The sequence below is a fragment of the Perissodus microlepis genome, chromosome 8 (genome assembly GCF_051167445.1).
Source record: "Perissodus microlepis isolate ML-2025 ecotype Zambia chromosome 8, ASM5116744v1, whole genome shotgun sequence".
In the NCBI taxonomy this organism is placed as follows: Eukaryota; Metazoa; Chordata; class Actinopteri; order Cichliformes; family Cichlidae; genus Perissodus; species Perissodus microlepis.
Window position 1 is genome coordinate 3,669,090 of NC_140468.1, and position 23,080 is coordinate 3,692,169.

A 23,080-nucleotide genomic window follows, 5' to 3' on the forward strand; every position below is an offset into this window, starting at 1 on the left:
AAGTAACCATACAGACTCGATCAGTAACACACGAGTACACACAGCAAAATAAAATATACAAATATTCACGAGGCAAACAGGGGAATATAAAAACAACATTATATGCTTCAGAGCAAAGTCTTGAGTTCTCTTCGGCCAACTCGGGCAATCCAGTAATGTTCAGACAGAACACAGCAGCCTCCAGGACCTTAGATACACTTAATGCGTGCAGACCAATCAAATCCTTATTTGATTTACAGCTGAGTCAGAGAGGAGGGAGCTGCTAATATGAGCTTTAGGGAAGGAGCACTTTTATTTTTCATATAAAAATCATGGCAGCACAGGGACAAGCTCTAAGAGGCAAGACCCCAGGCTGTGTAAAGATAACCCTGAGACATCACAGCAGGCAGGGCATACATGGAACACCAAGAAGCTGTCATAGTATAGATAGAAATACGTAAACTTCACTGCAGTGTTTCAGAATTCCCACAGGGGGGCGTGCTGGTCGAATGGTAACAACGCGGAGGTTTTACAGGATCAACGGGTGACCGATCATGTACAATATTCCAGCAGAAGCAGTGAAAGTATCTCCGGCTGTTCACTCAGGTGTCAGGAAACCAAATCAGAATTTTGCTCACTGGCTGAATGCGTTTCTTTGTAAAACTCACTGAATTCTCGTGGCTTCTGTTTCTGTGTCGAACCTGTCACACCTGGACAGGTCCCACCTTTCTTGCTCGGTGGTGTGAAAGTGGCGTATGTGTCACTCGGGGTTTGGTAAGTGTTTGGGATGCTGAGAGCCCCTCACCCTGGAGCGGGGTTCTGTTGCGTCTGTTTCCTGCTGGAGACGTTTGCGCGCAGAGCAGGCGCGCGATCCTCCACGAGCCTCGCCTTTAACGTTGCTGGACGCACGCGTGACAGTGTGAACGATGAATGACTCTGTGTCCAATTTCTCCACTTGGAAAGCGGAGTCTGCGCTCGTTTGCGTGGGATTCGCCGTCATCTTCCTGCTCGGCACGGTGGGGAACTCTCTGGTGCTCGCGGTCCTGTTTCGCAGCGGGCAGATGAACACCAAAACCACCAACCTGTTCATCCTCAACCTGGCCATCGCGGATCTGTGCTTCATCGTGTTCTGCGTGCCCTTCCAGGCCACCATCTACACTCTGGATGAGTGGGTGTTCGGACCTGCAGTCTGCAAAGTGGTGCACTTCATCATCTTCCTCACCATGTACGCGAGCATCTTCACCCTGACAGCCGTGTCCCTGGACAGGTGCGCGATCTCTGCAGTTTATGAGAGTTGCTCTGGCCTGTTAGCCGCTTCTGTAGCGTGTCTACTTTCAGATTACTGAAACAAAAACCTAAAACACCCAAATAACTTAACTATTATTCTTTATGTCTTTTTTATATAAAACCTCAGACAGCTTCAACCCGTCGGGCTAGGTTTCCTTTGAGCATGAGGGTGACGCATTAAGTCACAATGTCCCGATTTCTAGTGGATTTCGTGCATTTTCTTTATCAATTTATGATGAAAAATGTCTTTTATATAAATGGAAATAGACAAATTAGGCAATCTAATCGAGAGCAGCTCAGAGGATTCTGTTTTACTTTTAGATCGTTATTCTCTAAACATTCTCACACAGACATGATTTGCTCTTCGATCTTTGTTGTGTTTGCGTTATTACAGGTTTCAGCCCTGGAGTGTAATGGTTACACAGTTCTGTCTGATATCAGATCAGTTCCGTCTTTTAAAACTGATCTGATATCAGATTGAGATGGAGATGGAAAACCATCTTAAATCCTCAAGTCTCACCTGTTTGTCAACCCACTGATTTCTACAGCACGTCTGCGCATGTTTTAAACTTTCTGATATTAAGACGGTGTTGAGGCAAACTTTCAACAATTGTTTCAAAAACTGTGGGTCACAATATTTTTAATTCTCATGCAGGAAAAAATCAAGGAGGTTCTCATTTCTTCTGAAATTCTCAGAAATCTGGTCAGAATAGAGCCCAAGGTTAGATCTTCCCAAGGTTAACTGAAACTGAAGTAAAAAAAAATAAAATAAAATAAAAACTAGACTCTTAAAAAATGTAAACTGAAAAGATTTGACTCTGGATGTCAGCAAGACTGTGAGTCAACATCTTTACAAAGTTCTGTTTTTATTGTAAGGCTTGTACTGGTTTCCTCTGATGTATGCCATCCATACAATAATAATCAAAAAAGACCAAAACCAACATGAAACTCATAAGAACTCAACTAAAATTAAGTATTTTCAACCAATAGAAATTAAACTGAAACAAACAAATCTGCTCTGGAAACTAAATGAAAAAAAGTCAAAATGAACTAATAATAATAAATAAAAATAGAAAAATACAAAACTCTGTGTCCCAAAAAGGAGCCAATTTTTTAAAAAGGGTTAATTAACTGCCACGTTTCTACTGTAGAGTACTTAAGTTTTATGAATTTAATATACTACACAGAGGAAAAGAACTCTGATAAACAAATTTTATAACAAATCATTTTGATTTTTTAACAAGGCAAAGATGTGTTTATGTCACACCCCTTACAGCAAGTTTTATTAACATTTGTATAACAAATCCGAACATGAGCAGCGACCCGGACTCTTTAATCACTGCAGGAGCCTCAGACAGGACTGGAAACACCAGTGCTGTCAAAAAAAACTATCTTAAAAATCATAAAACAGAAAAAGACAAGTCAGAGGCAACAGGTGTACAAGACGAACCCCGTCAAACCCACAGACAGTCATGCTCAGCTTGCATCCTGGTATTTATCCCAACACGCCCAGGTCTGGGTCTCAGGGACAGATGCAGTGTGATTGGAGTCATCCTGTTTTTAATGATTTCTCCGAGATACAGCGAGACGGATGGCACAGAAGAGAATGTTAATGGGAACATTTGTTTGTTTAAAGTCTCCAACTGAATGGTCGAGATTACAGAGAGCAGACAGCTCTGAGTACAAGTGGACAGAGGTGAGGCCGACCCTGGGCCAGACTCAGACACAAACATACGAAGCACTGATCTGATACATATGTTACAGTCACAGCTACAGAAGCACGTGAATCTGTAATCTCAGACTCTGAACTACCAACTCAGCTCACAGTAGAGTTGCTTTACGTTTTCTACTTTTATTCTAATGCTTCTTTTCTTCAAATTAGCGGCACTTTTTCTTCATCACTTTGAAATATCTCTCATTTCAAAAATTCAATTCCTGCAAACAGCACTGTGCACGTTTATAGGCACTAAAATTAAAAGAAAAAAACATTTTTTGTCTCCTTTTGTCTCCTTTGGAGAGAAACATCCATAACCTTTGCACAGCCTGCTATACATCCGCCTACAAAGCACGAAAAGTTTACTTACACTCGTCTTATCATATTAATTTGAGTCTGCACAACATCTGAGGATTACAAATGAAGGGAAATAAAAACTCTGAGCCAAGAAATTGAGTTAGAGTGTGCAGGGAACCAGGGGAGAGCTCATAATGATGACATTTGTCTTCATAAATTTCAGGTAGCACAAACATACAAGCAGCAAGATTTGGTTCATTTCTGTGTTCTGCACTTTGTATGAAGGTAACTGATGGATTAAAAAGTCTTTGTGTCATTATTTTTACAGGCAGCGTTCCAGGTGTGGCAGATATGACATAAATTACATCTTCTAGCTTTAATTATCTGGCAAGATCAGAGCCGGGCGAGGCCAAGTTCCAAAAATCAGTGTGCTCACTGATCATATTTAGAGTTTCTCTTTTAATAAAGATGTTTCTTAGTGAGTGATGATTATGTAGCTTTGCTAAGTGTTTGAACTGTAGGCCAACCTGGTTAACGTTTGAGGCAACATGTGGTTAACATCTGGCGTAGTTTAGACTCACATCTGGTGCCAGAACCGAAACCCAGCATAGAGCCAGCTGTGGTCACACAGCAAGCTGAAGCATCAAAAAACTGCAGTTCCTATTACGGCCACTTGAGGATGGCTTGTTTCTGCGAGTATCAAAGTCCCTAAAAATACAATTCAATTCAAACTTTAAAGACCTTTGAACAGCCTAAAGAACTGTTGTTTAAGACCACTTTAAAAAAGACAAGTCTGGATCCTTGGAAGCAAAATATATTTTTAAAAAACAGTTAAAATTGTATAAAGGCTTTGGCTGTTTTTATGATGTTAATGGTCGATTTTTAATGCCGTTATCAGATATGGCTCTATGATTATCATTGTATAATACAGTCAGGGCTGATCATATATTTATATATGTTGGTTTGCTTTACTGTTTCTGCTCCATCTTTATTTTTTGAGATTTCATCTTTTTCCAACACCTTCAATGATTAATACTGTAAGTAAGTAAGTAAGTAAGTAAGTAAGTAAGTAAAATTTTATTTATATAGCACATTTCTAGATAGAAATCACAAAGTGCTTTACAAGATATAACAGATTATAAAAAGAAAAAAAAAACAAACAAGATACAAACAAAGTTAGCGAAAGGCAATTTTAAAAAGATGTGTTTTTAGCTGTTTTTTAAAAGTAATCAATGAATCAGCGGATCGTAAGTCCTGAGGAAGGGAATTCCACAGTCTGGCGGCTACAGTAGCAAAAGCTCTATCACCCCTAGTTTTCAGTCTCGTATACTGAGTGACAAGTAGGCCCTGACTACTCGACCTCAGAGACCTACTAGGGGCATAGGGCTGTAAAAGTTCAATAATATATGGTGGTGCTTGTTGTTGAAGAGCCTTAAAAGTTAAAACCAAAATCTTAAAATGGACTCTAAATTCGACAGGAAGCCAATGTAACTGCATAAGCAACGGTGTTATATGTGAAAATTTAGAAGCTTTCGTCAAAAGTCTTGCTGCAGCATTCTGAACGATCTGCAGACGCTCCAAAGAACCTTTGTTTAAACAAGTAAACAGGGAATTGCAATAGTCCAGTCATGATGAGATAAAAGCATGAATAACAATCTCCAGTTCGGTATAGGATATTATAGAGCTCAATTTAGAAATATTTCTTAAATGATAAAAGCAAGACCGAACAAGAGATTTAACATGACTATCTAACGTAAGAGCAGGATCAAGGATAATCCCTAAGTTCCTGACAGATGGTTTTACAAACGTTGAAAGAGGACCAAGAGCATTTATTATACTGGGTATATGTCTATCTGGGGCACATAAGAGGACTTCAGTTTTATTTTCATTTAGTTGGAGGAAGTTTTTGTAGATCACGTGTCTTCCTCTGCTCCTACAGGTATTTAGCCATTTGCTACCCGCTCCGCTCCCGAGAGATGAGGACGCCAAAGAACGCACTCACCTCCATCGGCCTCCTCTGGGCCCTGGCCTTGGTTTTCTCTGGACCGTATCTCAGCTACTTCTCACAGATGGACCTGGCTGGCACTGTTGTGTGCATTCCTACATGGGAGTCCAAACCTCGCATCATAATGGATATGTGCACGTTTGTCTTCGGCTACCTCGTTCCCGTGCTGGTGCTCGGCCTCACCTACGCCCGCACCATCCGATACCTGTGGACCAGCGTGGGCCCCTTGAAGGACATGTCCGAGTCGAGGCGGGCCAAGTGGAAAGTCTCCAAGATGATCATCATAGTCGCTGCTCTCTTCTGCCTTTGCTGGCTTCCCCATCACCTGGTAATCCTCTGCATGTGGTTGGGCCGATTCCCGCTCAACTACACCACCTATGTCCTCCGCATCCTCTCACACTTTGTGGCCTACGCCAACTCCTGTCTCAACCCCATCGTCTACGCCCTCGTGTCAAAGCACTTCCGCAAAGGCTTCAGGAAGGTGTTCAGCTGCTCGCTGAAGAGGAGGGAGGTGAATAAGGTGCATGTTCAGGCAGTGAACATGGTCAGCAGCATCGATGTGTCCAATTAAAGGTAACAGCCTCAGAGGAAGAGCCAGCCATCTACCACATGCTGAGTTCTAAACTAACAAAGCTGATCACAGAAGATCAAGGAGGTCTTCACAACGGTCTCCCGACCTCCAGGACATTTTTAGCCATCAAAGGCTGGCAGATGGCAACATTGTCTTCAAATTCAGTCGAGGAGTCTGTTACACAAGACTGTTTCGCAATCTTTACTTACATGTAAATTAAAATGTACTAAGTCGGATCAGTTAATTAAAGTCAAAATCAGCACGAGAGAAGACGATCTTCATGAAACTATCTTAAGGTTGAGATGTCTCAGCTAATTTAAAAATACATAACAGATACTAGCTTTGGATTAAATTGATCAAATAGATGTCTGGGCACCCTCAGTGATGCTTTCTAAGGCCAGCACCTGGTGTGATCGCCTGATTGGATCCTGGATTTGATGACGCTCTGGGCGTGTGAGCTTGAGAACAAAACAGTTACTGTCTTTAGCTTTTATTTCATGCTGTTTATATGCAGTAGTGTAGAAGTCTGTGTATGTAAGGTTGTCTACTGACACAGCCCGGCTCAAAAAGGAAAGACCAGACAAGGCAGGGACATTTATTACCCAAACACGACTAAATCAAAAGAATATGTTCATCAGGAGTGTAAAGCACACATGGATGTGTGACAAAGTGTGTAGAAAGTAAGGAAAATCCCAGGAATTGTGCTGTAGATAAGACAGTCCGAGTCAGAGTCGGGACAGAGAGCCTTGGAGAAAGGAGGGAGCTTTCATATCCAAGCTCGCTGGGCTCAGGGAGCTAATTATCCCCCCATTAGCTCCTGCAGAACAAAGCACGGCACAAAAACTAAGACGAGCATTTTCTGACTCGTTCTCCGGCGTCACTCTAACACCTTCGTTCACCTCAGGATTACTGCTAATCTCTTAAAAAGCTGTAATTAAATAGATAAATAATTGATTGATTGCACAAGCGAAATTACAGTGTTACAACAGCAGCATGAAAAGTAAACATAGTACAGTTTACAATAAATAAACAACATAAAGTGGTACAGGTGTGCAGTCAGAGCTTTACACTGTGAGAGTGCCAAAGCACACAGCAGTATATTTGAGTAAAATGCAACTGAAAAATATAAAATCATTTAAATAATTAATCATTAAGGAAAATGTGCTCAGTATTAACTGAATGTGTCGCAGTCAAGTAAATTTTATTTGAATATATTCCATTAAATTCATTTTTTAATGCTTTATTTTAGAAAAAACTTTAATGGAACATTTACAGTTGAAATGGGGCCGTTACGCACATTTGGGATGCGTACCTGAATTCAACATTTTGGTTTTCATATTCAAACATTTATTAGTAGTTGGAAAATAAAGCTGTAAAAACAGTTGGAAAAGGCTCAGCCTCCACGCCATCCGCCCGAAATTTGATCGAGACACTGACATTTACATATTTAAACTTGGTGAAATTAAACAATAAAGTCTGACTACGACACTAAATATTTTATTAGCTCCATTAACTTCTGTTTTATGTTGTGCTTCAGTGTAGCTGCTACATTATTACATGCCAGCTGTGCCTCGTGATGCATGTTGGTGCAGGCAGGAGATCTGTGAACGTTAAAATCATCACAAATCAGCAGATTTTCAAACAGTTTTCAGTGCGTTTGTTTTGGTTTTAATTGTAACAGAGTTTCAGTCGCCCCATTAAAACAACAAAAAGTGTGTTTAATGCACCCAGTCCTGCTCTGCGTGTTTCTGTAGCTGCTATTCAGCTACATACATACGTTGATTCTTACTGTATGTCATAAAGGGCAAAATATCATGAATCTACGTCTCACGCGTGGAGTGTTTCTCTGTCAGGACCGTAACAGAAGGGGTTCATTTCAGCTCTGTGTCTAAATGACCTGATGCTTTTATTAATATGTAACTCGGGTGTTTTGTGTGCACATGTACTCAGCATGACGACGCTGCGCAGGAGGTCACGCAAAAAGGCCCAGAGTTGTGCTAAAGACACACAAAGAACATTTTAAAGCGCGAGGCCATGTTAGCATTTCTTATTTAGTGACTTAGCTTTAAAAAGCACTTTTTAAAAGTGTGTCAGCCAATTACAACAAAAAAAGAGGGATGCATAAAAACCAAGACAAAGATAAAGCGCTGCTTATTAAATGCTTTTTTGTGGTAATAAACAATAAATAAATAACATTTTTAGATACAGGCAAGCTGTGAATCATAAAGATGTGAAATACAATAAATCGTCATTTTCATGTCACAGCTGACTCACTGAGTCAGACATCTTGTTGAAATCACACTTTTCTTTAATCTCAGGCTGCTCATCAGGTCATTCTGAACAGATCGCTCATTAAAATGGCAAAAAATATTTCTGTCAGATGGTTAAAGGTCTGGTGTAAGAGCTTTTTGTTTTAATATATATATGTAGGCTGTCAGTACGTATACTTTTACTGGTCAGCTGCTGTTTGTTGATTGTATTTAGCTGGCAGTGTACCAACAGAAAGCTGATCTGTTACTGTGAAGTGAGGCGTTCCCGGTGTTTTATATGCAGAAGTGTTGCTGTGACGTAGAGATCATGGTCAGAGCTGTTAAAATAACACCACCGAGCTGCATCTGAACATGTTGTTTTTGGTGTCTGTGAAAAGAGACACCTGTAAATAACTTTGTTGGTTTAAAGCATTTATTTCTGTCCATTCTGCTACTGTTGTTCAATAAAGCTCCGTGAAATCATTTTGAGAAAGGAAGAAGCTTCCCCTCGTCTTCACAGCCGGCACTTAAAATATAAAAACCACCTCGTGGTCCTCCTCGACTGAGAAAGTAAAGAATTTAAGAGCGTGTGGGCAGATGCGTTTGCTGATCTGAAGCTGGACTCGAGTCAAAATGTCATCAGCTGCGCTCATTTTAAAACGTGCTATAAAAATAGACTTGATTCGATTTGTGACATGGGACAGGAAAACAGCACAAGTCAAGGTCAAGGATAAACTTTTTATCACCAAGGAAACCAGACCTGAAGATGCTGAGGTCTGGTTGCTGTGGTGATGAGAACTGTCCTCTATACCCTGAAGAGGAATGATGGTAACACACACACACAGACACACACACAGCTTGATTGTTAGTTTTAAAGACTCCAGGATAAGAAAAGAATCTGAGCTGTTATAACTTTGGCTGAGGCTGGTTCTGAAGGTGCCGTCAGGCTGATAAATGTTCGTCTACGCTCAGCACGTGAGAGCACAGCTGTTAGCTGCCCGCTGGAGGAAGAACCGAAAACAAGGAGCTAAAAGATGCTAACATGTTCCAAGAAGCTCTTTAGTCTTTAGTTCATTCTGTGTCTGAAATCAGCTGTTTCACCTCCTCAGCCATTAACCCAGCTTTCTTCTGATTGGCTGCCTGTCACAAACAGAAGGTGGGTGAGGTTTCTATAAGTGTGAATGTCTGTATCTGTCAGCAGACATCATCACAACAAACCAGCACGCAGGTTCGGTCAGAGTTCCCTTTTTATTTGTCTGAAATGTTGAGCTGGAGTGGCTAAATTACATAAATACGTAAGTTCACGTCTTTGTACAAAACATTGTTTAGACACTACAAGGCTGAGAGCAGCGCGGGCGGGGGGGGGGTTCAGGCGTAGCAGCCCGTGTTTCTTTGGGGTGGGGAAGAGGAGACCCCTCAGGCGGATGTGTCAAACAGCTTTTCGATCATCTCCTCCACCTCCTCCGGTCGATACTTGTGATACTTCTCGGGGTTCTTGGTGAAGGAAATGTTGGCACATCTGGAAGAAACATGAACAATGAAATAAGAGTGTGAAAGAAATCCGAGCAGATCATTTCAGCCTTATGGATTAATTATTAGGTCACATTTTCCTAATTCAAGACAAGCGCTACATTTAAGTCACTCCATTAAAATAAATCGGTGCCTAACAGCAGACCTCTCAGAATCAGCTGATTGTTTCTGACAGTAAACAGGTTGAAATTTGGCACCTTTTAATTACTTAATCAGATTCTCGTGCTACAGTGTTGTTTAGCTGTTTGTTGTTAGGTGGTTGCCAGGAAACATAATGATGTCATAACATCATTATGTTTCGCAATGAAATTTTTGTGGTTATAAATTAAAAGAGAAGGTGGTTTTATGAGGTGTCACAGGTGCATGCATGCTGCTAACATGCGAGGTGACATCTCGAACCTTCAGGGAACTTTCAGGATCCTTTGATGCACCAGTTTTGGCAGCTTCACCCCCCGATCGTGCAGGAGGTTTGCAAAAAGAGATTTTTCAGCATGCTTGAAGAAAATCACGGAGGGTGTCGAGATCAACAGAACATCTGAGCATGAGCAGCAGATGAGGGCACTAAATTTCTAAAGTTTAGTAATGTGACTAAAAGGGGGCACGCCATCTTAAGCTATGTAAAAAAGAGGAACAGGCTAAGAGAGCATTCACTGATCCCGAGATGCTCTGTGATTATTTTCTCCATTTCACAGAAGGAATCACAGCTTAAAGGTGAGATTAGTATTGAAAAAAAAAGAGCCTCCACATTCTTGTTGACCACCCGTCCACGCCACGGGGCGAAACAAGTTTAAACAAAATGGACTGTGAAGGTTTTTACAGTGAATCACTAAAAACAGATCAAACATTCAGAGTACTTGTGTTTGTTCTCAGACAATTTTCAAAGTGTGAAGGACAAATTTTATATGACTTCATTAAATATACTAAAGTCATGACACAAAATAAAACGAAGCTGATTCTGAGGCGGTCAGGTGGGAACTTTAATTTAGCTAAAAACCTGTCCCACACAGAAATCTGATTAATGTTCTTATCAACATCTGCCTCCAGAATATTTGACGAAACGATGTTTTAGGTCAAATCATCGACTCCAGACTTGTTTGTGTGAGAGCGTCTCTGACCTCTGCAGGAAGGCTCTGTAGGCATCAGACACCACCTTCTTCTGATTGTGCCGGATGAGGTCTCTCTGCTCTTTGTCCGGGATGGCCCAACCCTTCTGGATCTTACACAGCTCCTCCAAACCGTCATTGAAGCCCTGACAAAGAGAGACGGACGTCAGTTTCTTACTCAGTAACAGCTGCGTTGTACTTCATTTGATTACAGCCTCACCTTGAATTTGTCTTTAACCACTTGTCGCTCTTTATCTTTCAGCTGGAGGAAGACAAAACGCACATGTGTATAAGCCAGAAGCTCCAGTTACACAAAACAGACGAGAGGCAGCACCAAGGCTTAGTATAACTATAAGATAAATAAGCCTTATATTGACCGGTGAATCATGCAAAGCTACTCTCATAAAGTCCAAGAATAAAAATAAGGATGAGCAGAACAGGTCTCCATAACAACCATTAGATACTGGATATATTTGATCAAACGCACTGAGCGCTGCGTTCGTTACTAACATCTCTGCTAAGTGTTACACCTCCCACAGGAGAAATGCTGACCTTGGTGCCGGGCTGTATGACGGGCATGTTCCTTTCTGTCAGGTGCTCGGTGACTTTCAGCCAGCTGAGGCGGAAACAAAAAAAGCACGGGCGTGAAGACAAAGACACAAATCGTGTTGGAGTTTGACGCGCGAAGCTTTTATTCGCTCACCTGCGCTGGTATGTTTCGATCTGCTGAGTCATGAGCTCTTTGTAGGACGTCTCCGCTCGCTTCTGAGTCACCGTCACCAGCTGGATCAGCTCAGACCTGAGGACGAAGGAAAGCATTTATCCCAAATTAACTTGCTGTCAGTGATCACTTCATTTATTAGGACATTACACCCCAAAAAAATAAAAGCAAAGAAGAAAGTGTGTGTGTTACTCCACTGCACACCCACGCACAGGCCAACAGTCTGACCTCGGACTAACCTCCGAAATCAGACCTCATCAAATATAATTAAGCCCCCCTCACAGCTGATCTCACTGAGCAGCTCATCTTAGACCGCCCCGTGTTCACGTGTATGTTCCACTCCCTTCGTTGTCATTATGACCACAAACCGTTTCTTTTTTCCTCCATTCGTGACAGTCGGCGCCTTGGCAACCAAAAAACTGAGCTTTAAGAAAAGTAGGAACAATTGAATTTGACCTCAAACCCTGATCTTTTCTAACTGGAGAACATTATTAATCGTAACTAATTTACTAGTAGCTTGTTTCCTCCATAGTCTGCAGTTGTTTTTATGCTTGAATGATTCACAGGTCAGTGTGAAGGAGTGTCCTCTGAAAAAGGTTCAGAAACTGGACTGAAAGCGAGTGAAAAAGCAGAAAAACTGAAAGCCTTTCTGAAGTCCTTCTCTTTGGAAACAACACATTTTATATAATTTGATTTATTTATTTAAATGAGGGTTGCTCAAGACTTTAGTTTCTGTTGAATATTTTCAGGAGGTGATGACGTGGCTGACGTGTAGGTTTCTCAGCAGGAGCTACTAAGGTGACTGACAGACGGATTTTGGCACAGCCTGCAGGTGTAAATGGTAAACGGACAGGTACTGTTAAAGTGCTTTGGATTCAGGATGCATCAGCTTCTGTACAAGAGAAGACAGGGATCGGTCCACCCAGCTTCTGACTGGTTGATGACCCACTCCTCCACTAGAGCCACGGCCACCCCAAGTCCGGGCAGCTGACCAACGCACGCATGCTCTCCTGGTCATGAGCATTATATGATGCACGTAAAACCAGACTCAGATGTTATTACTAGCTTTAGTGATCCTGCGACCAAATTCAGGCCACTTTGAGACTGAAGCTGGTGTTTGCTCTCTGCACAAGACTGGGCGGTTATTTTGACACAGGAAACGATGCTTACTTTTCCAGCGACTTGAGGATGTAGTTGTAGTTGTTGTGCAGGAAGATGGCACTCAGAGCCGAATCCTCATACACTTTGGATTTACTGAGCAGGTTTAGCTGCAAGTTCCCCAAAACCTTACCTGCAAGAACAAAAGAACACAAAATAATGACTTACAGACTAAAACGAGGACTTCTAACACAGAGGCAGTGCACAGCATCTCTGCTTACATATGTAACTACTGAGGAGCCTTTTGTTGAAGTCGGAGGTGTAGCTGGTGGCCGAACTCGTCTCTGTAAGAAATACAGAAGATTTTAGCAGCAGAAGCTACAGATGCACTTTTGAAAGAGTGCATGCATGTGACCGCTAATTTCTTATCTTAAACCCCCCAAAACAAACTGAAAACATTCAAAGCTGACCTCATGAGGGGCCTACACAGCCTCTCTTTGATGCTTACCTCGGGGGTCTAAAGGTATATTGTAAGTGTCCCCCAGTACTAAAAGGGCCGAGGGCAAGGCAGAGGACAAGAGAAAGAGAAAGAGGCACAAGTGCAAAAAGGTTAGAAGAGAATAGTTAGTGCAGAGTAAGCAAACAGTCATCAGCCAGGCAGCGAGGGGTCGAGGGCTCGAAAAGAGCCGGATGCGGAAAAGGAGGCGAAGCGAAGCTGCGATAATCAAAGCACGGGAGGGAGCCACAAACACTCGCCTATAAAAGCCTGAATACATGCTGGATGTGTAGAGGCTCCGTGTGAAAGGAGAGAGATGCAATTAGAAGGGGAAGGAAAAAGGAAGAGGGCTGAAGGTGAAAACAGCCTCAGATAAAGGAGCAGTGAAGGGACAACCTGGGAGCCCGACAGTGTGGAAATTGAGTTGCTTTTATATATTTGAAGTCTGGTCGCCTCATGAATGAGTGTCAGTTTAAAATGAACCTACGGATCTGGATTCATAAGCAACAAACACTTTGCAGTCTGGAGAATCTGGACAACCAGACTGTTGAAAAAAGCTGTAAATAAAAGACGGCTGCAGCCACTGTAATGTCACCCACTGGTGTGAAAAGCCCTGCTTCTGAAGCATTGAGCTGAGTATATTCACCATTACAAGTTTAGTTTTCTGAAACCAAACGTCAGAGTGTGAAATGATGTGCTTCGGTATCAGCATGTCAGCCATAACTCCTCAAACTCTTATCCCCTTGGAGAGCTTTTCTGTCACATTTCAGACGTTTAAGGAACCAAATCACTGGGTTGCATCCAAGGTTATTGATGGTGGTCCCTGAATATGCAGAAACTATTTTAACGGTTGTCAAACTACGTCTTAATAGATTAATACTGAAGATACTCATCATTAAGGGCACCGGGGAGGTCATCAAATCTCATTTTTATGGGTGAAAGAGTTAAAGTAATTACATTTGTGGTTTTATATGAGAGATAAAAGAAAAAAAAGCGTGTAACACCATCACAGCCTGGCGAGGCAGCAGGACAGCTATGCTAACGAGGGGCTAACGCCTGCGTTGTAGTGACTGCACCTTGTGAGGCCAGCATGGCTCCAGCTGTCTCGTGGAAGTCCAGCAGCTGCTGCAGGAACAGGATGGCCTGCAGAGGAGAGGACAGAGGAGGTGAGCTCGGCTCGGATTAATCATTAGATGGAGACGCTCCGCTCTTAGCTATCAGCCGTCCCCACGGAGACGGACGAACAGCAGAGTCCTCGCAGGAAGGTGTTGACTCTGAAGTGTAGAAAGAGCAAATAAATGAGTGGTGTTATTTAACCCGGGAGGTAACGGAGCATCAGCTTACATTGCTGGTCAGTTCATGGACCGTTCCGTCCTTGGGCATGTTGTACTCCTTATCAGGATCATTCTGCAGTCACAGGAGAAAGAAGTCATGAATTATGAGTTACTGAGCAGTGAGTGGTGACACACAGAAATGAGAGCTCCGTGCCTTGATGCTGTCTGCAAACTCCTCCAGAGCTTTGGCTCCGATCGTCTCCATGGAGGTGATGAGGGTGGGCAGCTTGTTCTTGGTGCTCGCCGCCGTGCCCTGCAGACAGCACAACACATCATTACAGTAATTCATTTCTGTCATACGCAGACGTTTTGGGAGTTTTTTGGGGTGCAGCTCGGACCTGCAGCGTGGTATCAAACTCAGACTTGTTCATCTTCAGGTGTCTGAGGATGGGGAAGATGGTGAGGACAGCAGAGTAGTCGTGTCGCATTATGGCCCGGCGAGCTGCAGCCACAATGTTTTCTCCCTCCAGCATCAGGTTGTCCAGCGCCTCCTGTGGAGGAGCATGAACTGTTATCATATATTATAAGTATATATCTGACCAAAAAACCAAATTTCAATATACAACACAGAAAAGAGATTTCCAGGATCCTGAAGCTGTTATTAAACCAATTTATTAAAAATCTTTGAACCTGTGTAAGCTAATGTCAGGCTCAGATCCAACATTAAACCCTAATCAAACCTTCAAATGCTCTAAAAATGTCAGTTTTGTCTCCCGGACCTGAATGAGGGAGTCGAAGGTCTTCTTCTGGTGGTGCTCGGGGATGATCTCCGCCAGAAGCAGATACTCGCTCTGAGCCAGCTTGACGAAGGCACTGATGCAGTGGATGTAAGAGTCGATCTCGATATCCAGGACATCATCCTTTCCTGGGTGGAAAAGCTCAGTCAGCCAGCAAATCAAACCATCCAACATCAGACGTGGAGTCTGAAGCTGAAAGTAAACCTATGTGTTCTGACTGCAACTGGATTTAAAGAAAATACAAAAGTGCTAAAGCTGCAGTCGGCGTGCTTTTATCTACAGGAAAGCCCGCCTCTTTAGATCATCTTCTTTTTCCCACATGGTGCCCTCACTCACCTGTGGCGGCCCCGTGCTTCTCGGTCAGGGCGTCAGAGAGGTGTTTGACCCGCAGGTCGTGATCGTAACCTGGTGGGTGGGGCGGGACAGCAAGGAGACAGGCCAAGTCAAACCACCGGGGGTCGTGACTAGGCCAGAGGGTGAGAGCGTGGGGGGAGACAAACCTGTACCTGGAGCAGCTGTACCGACCACCAGCAAGCACCAGCCGGGGAGGGGGCGGGGGAAAGAAGCAGGGGACGCCCACAAGTTTGGGGGGAGGGGGCAAAAGACCCAGAGGGGTTTGTTTTCTGCATCGACTGATGTCTGAATCAGTCAGTGTGTTAAAACTACGAGACAGAAATCAGCTTGCACAGAAATCACAACAGCTTTCGACTGATCGCAGTTTTTCAAAGTAAAACCATCCTGACACACTTCCACGCGGGTGAGACGCTCCCACGTTTTAATTACTTAATAAGATTAATGTATAATCTTATTATACGATCTATGGCAAATTATTATCAGCCTAGCAGATTTTATCTGGATATTATTAATGTATTTTCTAATTATAAAACTGTTTGTGCAGAAATAAACAAAAATTTCGTCATCAAATATTTTTAATGTGCAAACGCTGAAATCATTTGCAGTTTAAAAAACACACACACACACACACACACACACACACACACACACACAAAACAGGTAGTTTGGAAATACTTTAAGGTAATCTTTGCACCACCTTGTGGTACAGAGTGGTATTACATGGGCGCACAGTCTGTCTGTAGTTAAACATCAGTTGACATTTCTACCATAATACATCCGTGTTTCAGGGTTAAAATCACAACGGTGATTCTTTGCATTCAGTTTCCAAACAACAGTTTGAAACCTTGAAGCCAAGTTTCACCTTTAACAGTGAAGAAGTTTATCAGGATGGATGCGCTTGTTCTTAATGTTTGGTTGCATGTCGAAATTAATGAGCTGTAGTATCAGCTGTCTTTATTCCAGACTGATTAGAGATCATTTATGACTTATTAAACATGCGCAGCGACTAGCTGTTGTGACTGAGGGGACGTTCTGTGTGCCTGAAACAACAGTACACTGTCAGCATAGAGAAGACCGAGGTGCTTTACCTTCCAAAGGAGTGAGGTTAGAACCCCCCTTTTTCCCATCCAGCCCATGCTGTGAGTACTGTTTCAGAAGGTTCTGAGCCTTGCGAATGGTCCCTGGTCCCAGAAACACAGAGACAGAGTCCAGAGGAGGGTAGCGAGGTCCAGACAGCCCAGAAACAGAAACAGGAAGAAGAAGAAGGAGAAGAAAGAGAAGGGAGAGCTAGAAGGTGAGTGATGAAACACAGACACCACATCCCTCCACCACCGAGGCAGCCAGCAGAGGTTTGTACGTGGGGGAGGAGGGGGAGGCACAGCCTAACACCACGAGAGACAAACTACAGCACTACAGGGCACGTGTGCTGAAACACACACTGCCGGGGTGATGTCAGAGAATAAACAGGTTAGATCAGTTATAAACAGCCATCACAATTAATACAATTAACAGTCATATCTATCATTACGATTATTATTACTATTACGAATAATAAACAGTCTGTCACATGGTTTAGAGATGCAAAAATCTGCAGATTATTCATATTTACAGCATTAAAACACAAACTGTTGGCCTGTTAGTGAGTTAGTAAGCAAGCAGCACAATTAAAGGTGCATTCAGCTTTTTTTTACATAATTTTTTCTCTGCATGAAAGGTTATTAGTCACGTATTTATCAAACTCACACAGTTGCAAAGGTTAGCGTGTTAGCAAACACTTTGGATGTGCAGCAATCGCAGAGCAACACTGTCGTCATGTTAGAGTCCAATAAGGCTGTTTGTACTGGAAGTCGTACCAAAGCCGATTCGTACCAAAAACTCTGATTTGTTCTGCATGTGCAAAAAAAACGCTTCTTCCTTTCCTTACCTTTCACAGTTAAAGCCCTGAAAACGAAACTTCTGGAGCAGGAGAGACATCTCCTGTTAAAGAGCAACTGAATAAAAACAGAAGCAAAAAGTCGAATCTGGAATTTAAAGAAAATCCTGTTTTTGGTTTGACTACTTGTGCAACAGAACAGTTTATTTTCCTGCTTTCTTATTAAATTATTACTTAGTTATATATTTTTTTTCACTGTTTCTCCAGTTATAGAAAATATAAAAGAAACTAAATAAAATAATACATTTTTCTTGTCAAGTACGCACATGAGCATCGTCTTTGAAGCTGCATCCAAAAGCTGTCAAAGACATTGCATTAGTTACATAGCGTAACAGTCAAAACCTTAAGTCTTCATTAAATTACGAGAGTTTCAATTTAAATTTTGGCTTATAATCATCATTTAATCCTCACTTTCATTGTTCTTTTTTGTTACAAATCAAACACATCCTCTCAAACGCACCCAAGATGACTAAAACTGACACTTTTGTTCTTTGGTTTCTTAAAAAGTTCACTTTCAGTAATATTTGTATCTTGTTAAGTCATCAAGATTAAAGTTATTGTCTAAAACAAACACCTTAATCACGCAGCCCTCATACAGACGCTAGAGAAAACTGTTAAACCATAACAGTGACAGGAAGTGTGTGTATTTTTGCACATGCGTCAGATCAGTCAGAGGGTTCACCTGTTTCACCTTTGACCTCAGCTCTTTAACCAGGTGTGTGCAGGTAAAGCAGGTGATCAGCTAGTTACAAACTCCTTGAATCAACACTATGCACAGTTATATTATAAACCTGTCACAGCACACGTCTGCTCTGCACACATGCACGCGCACACGCACACACACACACACACACACGCACACACACACGCACACACACTCCAGCCTTTAGTTTCATGGCAGCAGTGAGCGTAAGTAGAACAGATTAAAACTCCATCATCACACTAGAAACACAAAGACGGGTCAACTTTAGGAATGTCCAGTTAGTTATTATCATAAACGCTGTGAATCCATTTCTGCTGCTCTGAAAGTCCAAATCAAAGTGACACCAGGTTCCCTGGAGAGGCCTCAATGACACAACCGCCTAAAAGGGCTGAGCAAGTGGTGACTGCAGACTGCTGCTCTCTCCTCCTCCCTCCTGACTCTGGTCTCTTGTCACTGTTGGTGACATGAGACGGTACCTACAGCCCATTCAGGTTCATCCAGCTCCTCCAGGAGGTCTCAGGAGTTACCAGGAGACAGGCTGAGAGCTGGACAAGCCCGTAGGAGGGCATCAGTCCTGCGACAGGACTGGTATCTGACGTGAACGAGCCTGGAAACATCACAGCGTCTGCCACCTGTGCTCAGCATGAACCTGCTTTCATGTGAGAGGAGAGCAGGGCACCAGTAACAGACCTGTCAGTTCTGCTGCTCTCTGGCTGTGATCACAAGCCCCGTTAAAGGACGTCAGGATCTCACACAGTTTGTTCTGAAAGTTTGTGCAGAAACATGTACACGAGGAGCCCGCTGAAGGTCACTTTGTAGCGCCCTAATTCCTCCTCCCTAATTTATGCTTTAATTCTGTTGGGTCGCCTGAGGGTTAAAGTGAGTGAGTGCCTGTTATTAGTACAGCAGTTTCTCTGTATGCATGCATGTACAGGTGTATTTGTTAACTCTTAGACTCTGATAATGAAGACTTTGTTTCTCCATCACACAACAATACGTTTGTTTGTTTGTTTTAATCAACTAAATTTCAGGAAAATAGACTACACATAATCCTTACACATAATTTTATAGAGCCAGTCTCAATCATAAATAATAATTTTTATTCTATGCAATTATAAATTATTCATTTCTAGTAAAATTGTAAAGAAATTTCATCAAGTTTTGTTTATCAGCGGTTTGGTGGCAACCTCCACCTTACTCATCTCATCACCGAAACGCTCTGCCGTGAAACTAGAGGTTAAAATCTCCACTGGATCACCTACTACACCATTCAACAGGACAAATAAACCTCTGCTGTCTCAGCTGCTAACAAAACGACACAAACCATCACGCTGTCTCTGATTTGCCGTGAAATGTGGCATCTGACGGACAGAAGCAAGCACGAGGCACACGCTAGAGCTTTGTGTTTACCTGGGATGTAGACTGTCATCACAACACAGGGATTATGAAAGAGGAGAGGATGAAGGATTAGTTAGACCAGGGTGTAATATCACAGAGAAACACAGTGTGTGGTAGAAGTGCGCTACAGCTCGGTGAACTGAGTGATTACAGAGAGATTGTGGAGGATAACCTGAGACAGAAACAGACTGTGGATGTAGTGAAGAGTGTATAATATCGGTCACTATGCAGGATCATGCGTGTTTGTTAGGTTGATCTATGGAAGACGGATTGGACAGCGAGTTGTGATTACAGACTGAAGTGGCGTGATTGTGGATTCGGTCTTAATGAGGCGCATCTGTTGCTGACCTGGTCTCTTCGGGGCCTTTTTAGTTGGCGTGTCCTTGCGCTTGGTTTGGACGGCAGGCGAGTAGAGGACACCGGAGGAGGCGCTGTTCTTGCGGAAATGCTCTTTGAGGCCTTTGATGGAGCGATCGAGCTGGTTGGACCGGATCTGGAAGTAGACGTTCATGAAGTCTGCAGGAAGAGGAGAGCAAAATTAGACACAAGCTTTCCAGTTTCTCTACACCGCCTGAACACTTCAAAGCCAATTTAATCATTTACATCACCCCAGCTCTGGTGGTAAGATGATTTATAGATTGTAAGGTAGAGGTAGAAGTAGACCTCCAATATTAGACAGAAAAACCCAACAATCAGATGATTTTTGCAATTGTGGTAAAGAACTTCCTTTAAACAGGAAGAGACCTCCAACAAACAAACACAGCTGTACCCTGATTACGTCCGTATTCCACCAGCCAGCCGGCGATGCAGATGATGTCCTGGAGCACGGCCTCAGGCAGGTGTTCCAGCATCACATCCTCCTGGACCTCCAGCTCCTCATCCACGCTGATGGCGTCCAGGATGAGGATGGGGGGAACAGGTTTGCTGTAGCGGGTCAGGAGGCTGCGGAATTCGCCCTCCAGCAGCTCCTTCCCCTTTTCAAAGCGTGCTTTCTGCAGAAGAAGATACAGTCATGGAATTAGTGACTCCAACTGGGAACGGCACGGAGACTGAAGCAGACGTCTGCAGTGAGGAAAAAGTGCATGAAATTTACACATAAATGAATGTAGGAAAAACAGCATGATTCATTCAGAGAGCTACGCGGTGTATAATGTTGTTCAGTCACTAAATACGTGGAACTAATGGCTCAGATAGCTTTTCCTCTTTCAGACACAAGTGGCTAAAAGGAATATTTTCACTGTAGGACTGTGAGAACCACGACACATTTGGACGCAAAGAGGAAATGGTCGAGAATACTGTACCGAAATCTGAACTCTCAGAAAAAGCTGCGATCGGATCATTTTATGTATTTTGCTAGAAAAAACACAAGGGCACAGAATCTGTCGGGATTGAAATGTTATGACAGCAGATCGACCTCGTTAGATCTCCAAAAACAGAAAGTCAATCACATCACAGGCACAAATGTGACAGTTATTTGGGGCTTTTAATTATTTCCAGGGTGGTCTTCTTTCCAAGAAGTCCATATAGCCTTAAATATATAAATACAGTCACTTTAAGCTTTTACTAAGCAGTGATGAAGGTCCAATAATGTCTTTTAAATTGACAAGGTCAAAACCTATTAGTTTCTCATGATTAACTACGACTGGTAGTTTCTCTTTGCCAGTATATAAAAAGATGTGTTTCACAGAAACCACCAACGTTCAAGCCGGGCATGAACCGGGGTCAGCTGGACACCACATCACTGTCCAGCGAGAAGCGAGTTTTACATCACCATGGACTGAGAGGGTGTCAACCAATGAAGAAGCCCAAATCAACACACCTTGACTGAAATGTGCATCTGCCCGCATGGACGAGCCAAATGCCTTAGAAAGTAGAAAAGTCTGACGCTCTTTGGCCACAATGACAAGAAGTATGCCTGGAGGACTAAAGGTGACACTTTCTAACCTATTAACACTGTACTGGCTATCAAGCATGGTGGTGTAGCATCATGCTATGGGGCTGTTTTGTTCCCAGTGGTGCTCACATTTGGATGGAATAATGAAAAAGGAGGACTACTTTCAAATTATTACTTCACCTCATATCAATAACTAAACTGTTAAAACTTGGACTTAGTGTTCAAACCGGAAAACACATCAACACTGGTTTTGGAATGGAATTAATAAAAGCCCAAACTTTCCATGACAATCGCACCGATGATGAGTGGATTGTAAACGTTTTTACCACAACTGTAATTTCAGAGAGGCAGATACTTTACCACTGTGTTGAGCTCAGGGCTGTCTGGGTTGTTGTCTTGAAAGTATTCGACAGCTTTCTGAATTCTTGCAATGCAAGCAAGATACTCGTCCAGTCTGCCCGTAGGTCTGAGACAGAAAATGAAAATTAGTATACATGCAGTTTGTGTAACCACAAAACATTTGCATACGAAGGTCATCCCCACCCCTCTCTGATGATCCTGTCCGTGTCTTTGGCCACATGGTAGTAGCTGATGACGTGATCCATGCAAGACAGAGTTTTGTCCACGTTCTCCTGCAGCCGTTGCAGGTTTTCCGTCTGCTTGTGAACCGGGATGATGGAGTTCTCCAGCTGCATCAGGCGGCTCTCGAATGAAGACAGGATGGAGACCTTTTGGGAAAGAAATACAGGTCAAAAACCAGTTGGGCTATAAAAGCAGCTTAAATATAGCACCTTAAATAATGAGTCATATAAGAGATTCAGCCGAAGTGGGGTGAAAGCTGAAAAATGACATCACAGGCTGCTTTCATCATCTCACTCACTCTTCATGTTCATAATAGAAATGATAGAAACTATAACTAAATATTTCAATCTAAGTACAAGAATAAGAGGCTTTACTTTTAATTATGGGTTAAAGTACTATCGAATGGAGATCAGTCCACCGCCTTTAATTATGAGAATTATGAGTGTCAGCCTGAGCTGTCCCTGGGTGTGTTTGGACCGTCCTACCATGTTTTTGGTCAGCTGATCGCTCTTTTCCAGGTTCTCCCGGATGAACGACAGCGTCTCCTGCTCCTGTAACAGCAGAAAGAAAACCAACCACTCACTCGTTTCACTCTTAAGACATTAAAGACACTCTTTCGGTCAATAAGCATCATTTTAAACGCGGGTGTTGAGCTACACTGGTGGGTTGTAGCTCGAAGGGAAGCTTCCTTCCTCTCAAGCCACCAGCTGTCTGACCTGCTTCAGTTTCTCCTCGATCTCCCGCTTCCTGGCGGACGCATCCTCCGTAGGAATCATCCTGGAGGAAATTTAAAGCAAAGGAGTCTCTTCGGCGGCTAAAATGTGACTAAGTTACCGATTTAGATAATAAAAACAACAACAACGACACCCCTGAGCCGCTGTCATGGATAGCTAAAAGCGATGCGGTTAAGCTAGTTTGGTTAGCCGTAACAGGGCAAGGGTTTCCGGTTAGGATTTCGAAATAAAATAGCCATCGGCACTAAACTGAAAAGTGAAAAAAATGCTCATCGATTTTTTTTCCTCCAATCAGTTTGTACTGAAGATTACGTTTAAGTTTATTTAATATCTTATTCTAACTGCAAATGAAAGTAAACAC

The 23,080-nt window shown here is 42.7% G+C and overlaps 2 protein-coding genes across 4 annotated transcripts; one reads left to right on the forward strand and one right to left on the reverse strand.

Annotated features, from left to right (window-relative positions):
• Positions 1–442: 442 nt before the first annotated feature.
• LOC146381127 (galanin receptor 2a) lies at positions 443–8,585 on the forward strand. Its single transcript, XM_084937057.1, has 2 exons — positions 443–1,246; positions 5,217–8,585. The coding sequence occupies exons 1-2, from the start codon at positions 906–908 to the stop codon at positions 5,851–5,853; spliced, it is 978 nt and encodes a 325-aa protein (XP_084793183.1). The 5' UTR covers positions 443–905; the 3' UTR covers positions 5,854–8,585.
• A 751-nt stretch (positions 8,586–9,336) lies between these two features.
• exoc7 (exocyst complex component 7) lies at positions 9,337–22,924 on the reverse strand. 3 transcript variants are annotated; one of them, XM_084937054.1, is made up of 21 exons: positions 22,702–22,923; positions 22,471–22,536; positions 21,947–22,131; positions 21,764–21,869; positions 20,279–20,501; positions 19,858–20,025; positions 19,522–19,533; positions 16,564–16,656; positions 15,104–15,249; positions 14,723–14,875; positions 14,539–14,637; positions 14,395–14,457; positions 14,127–14,193; positions 13,063–13,101; positions 12,836–12,898; positions 12,627–12,747; positions 11,439–11,534; positions 11,288–11,351; positions 10,956–10,997; positions 10,748–10,881; positions 9,337–9,621 (listed from the first exon to the last, which is right to left on the reverse strand). In XM_084937054.1, the coding sequence occupies exons 1-21, from the start codon at positions 22,759–22,761 to the stop codon at positions 9,519–9,521; spliced, it is 2,103 nt and encodes a 700-aa protein (XP_084793180.1). In that variant the 5' UTR covers positions 22,762–22,923; the 3' UTR covers positions 9,337–9,518. The 3 variants fall into 3 exon arrangements, with proteins under 3 accessions (XP_084793180.1, XP_084793182.1, XP_084793181.1); XM_084937056.1 differs by lacking the exon at positions 13,063–13,101 and having other exon boundaries at positions 22,702–22,924; XM_084937055.1 differs by lacking the exon at positions 19,522–19,533.
• Between the last annotated feature and the right edge of the window lie 156 nt (positions 22,925–23,080).

Bases quoted from the DNA above. Each gene is read 5' to 3' on its own strand.
- exoc7 (XM_084937054.1), bottom strand. From the start codon at position 22,761: ATGATTCCTACGGAGGATGCGTCCGCCAGGAAGCGGGAGATCGAGGAG. The intron at 15,250-16,563 runs GTAAAGCACCTC...TTTTCCACCCAG, and splicing joins TAACCTCACTCCTTTGGAAG to GAAAGGATGATGTCCTGGAT. The intron at 14,194-14,394 runs GTAAGCTGATGC...TCTCCTCTGCAG, and splicing joins TCCATGAACTGACCAGCAAT to GCCATCCTGTTCCTGCAGCA.
- LOC146381127 (XM_084937057.1), top strand. From the start codon at position 906: ATGAATGACTCTGTGTCCAATTTCTCCACTTGGAAAGCGGAGTCTGCG. The intron at 1,247-5,216 runs GTGCGCGATCTC...CTGCTCCTACAG, and splicing joins ACAGCCGTGTCCCTGGACAG to GTATTTAGCCATTTGCTACC.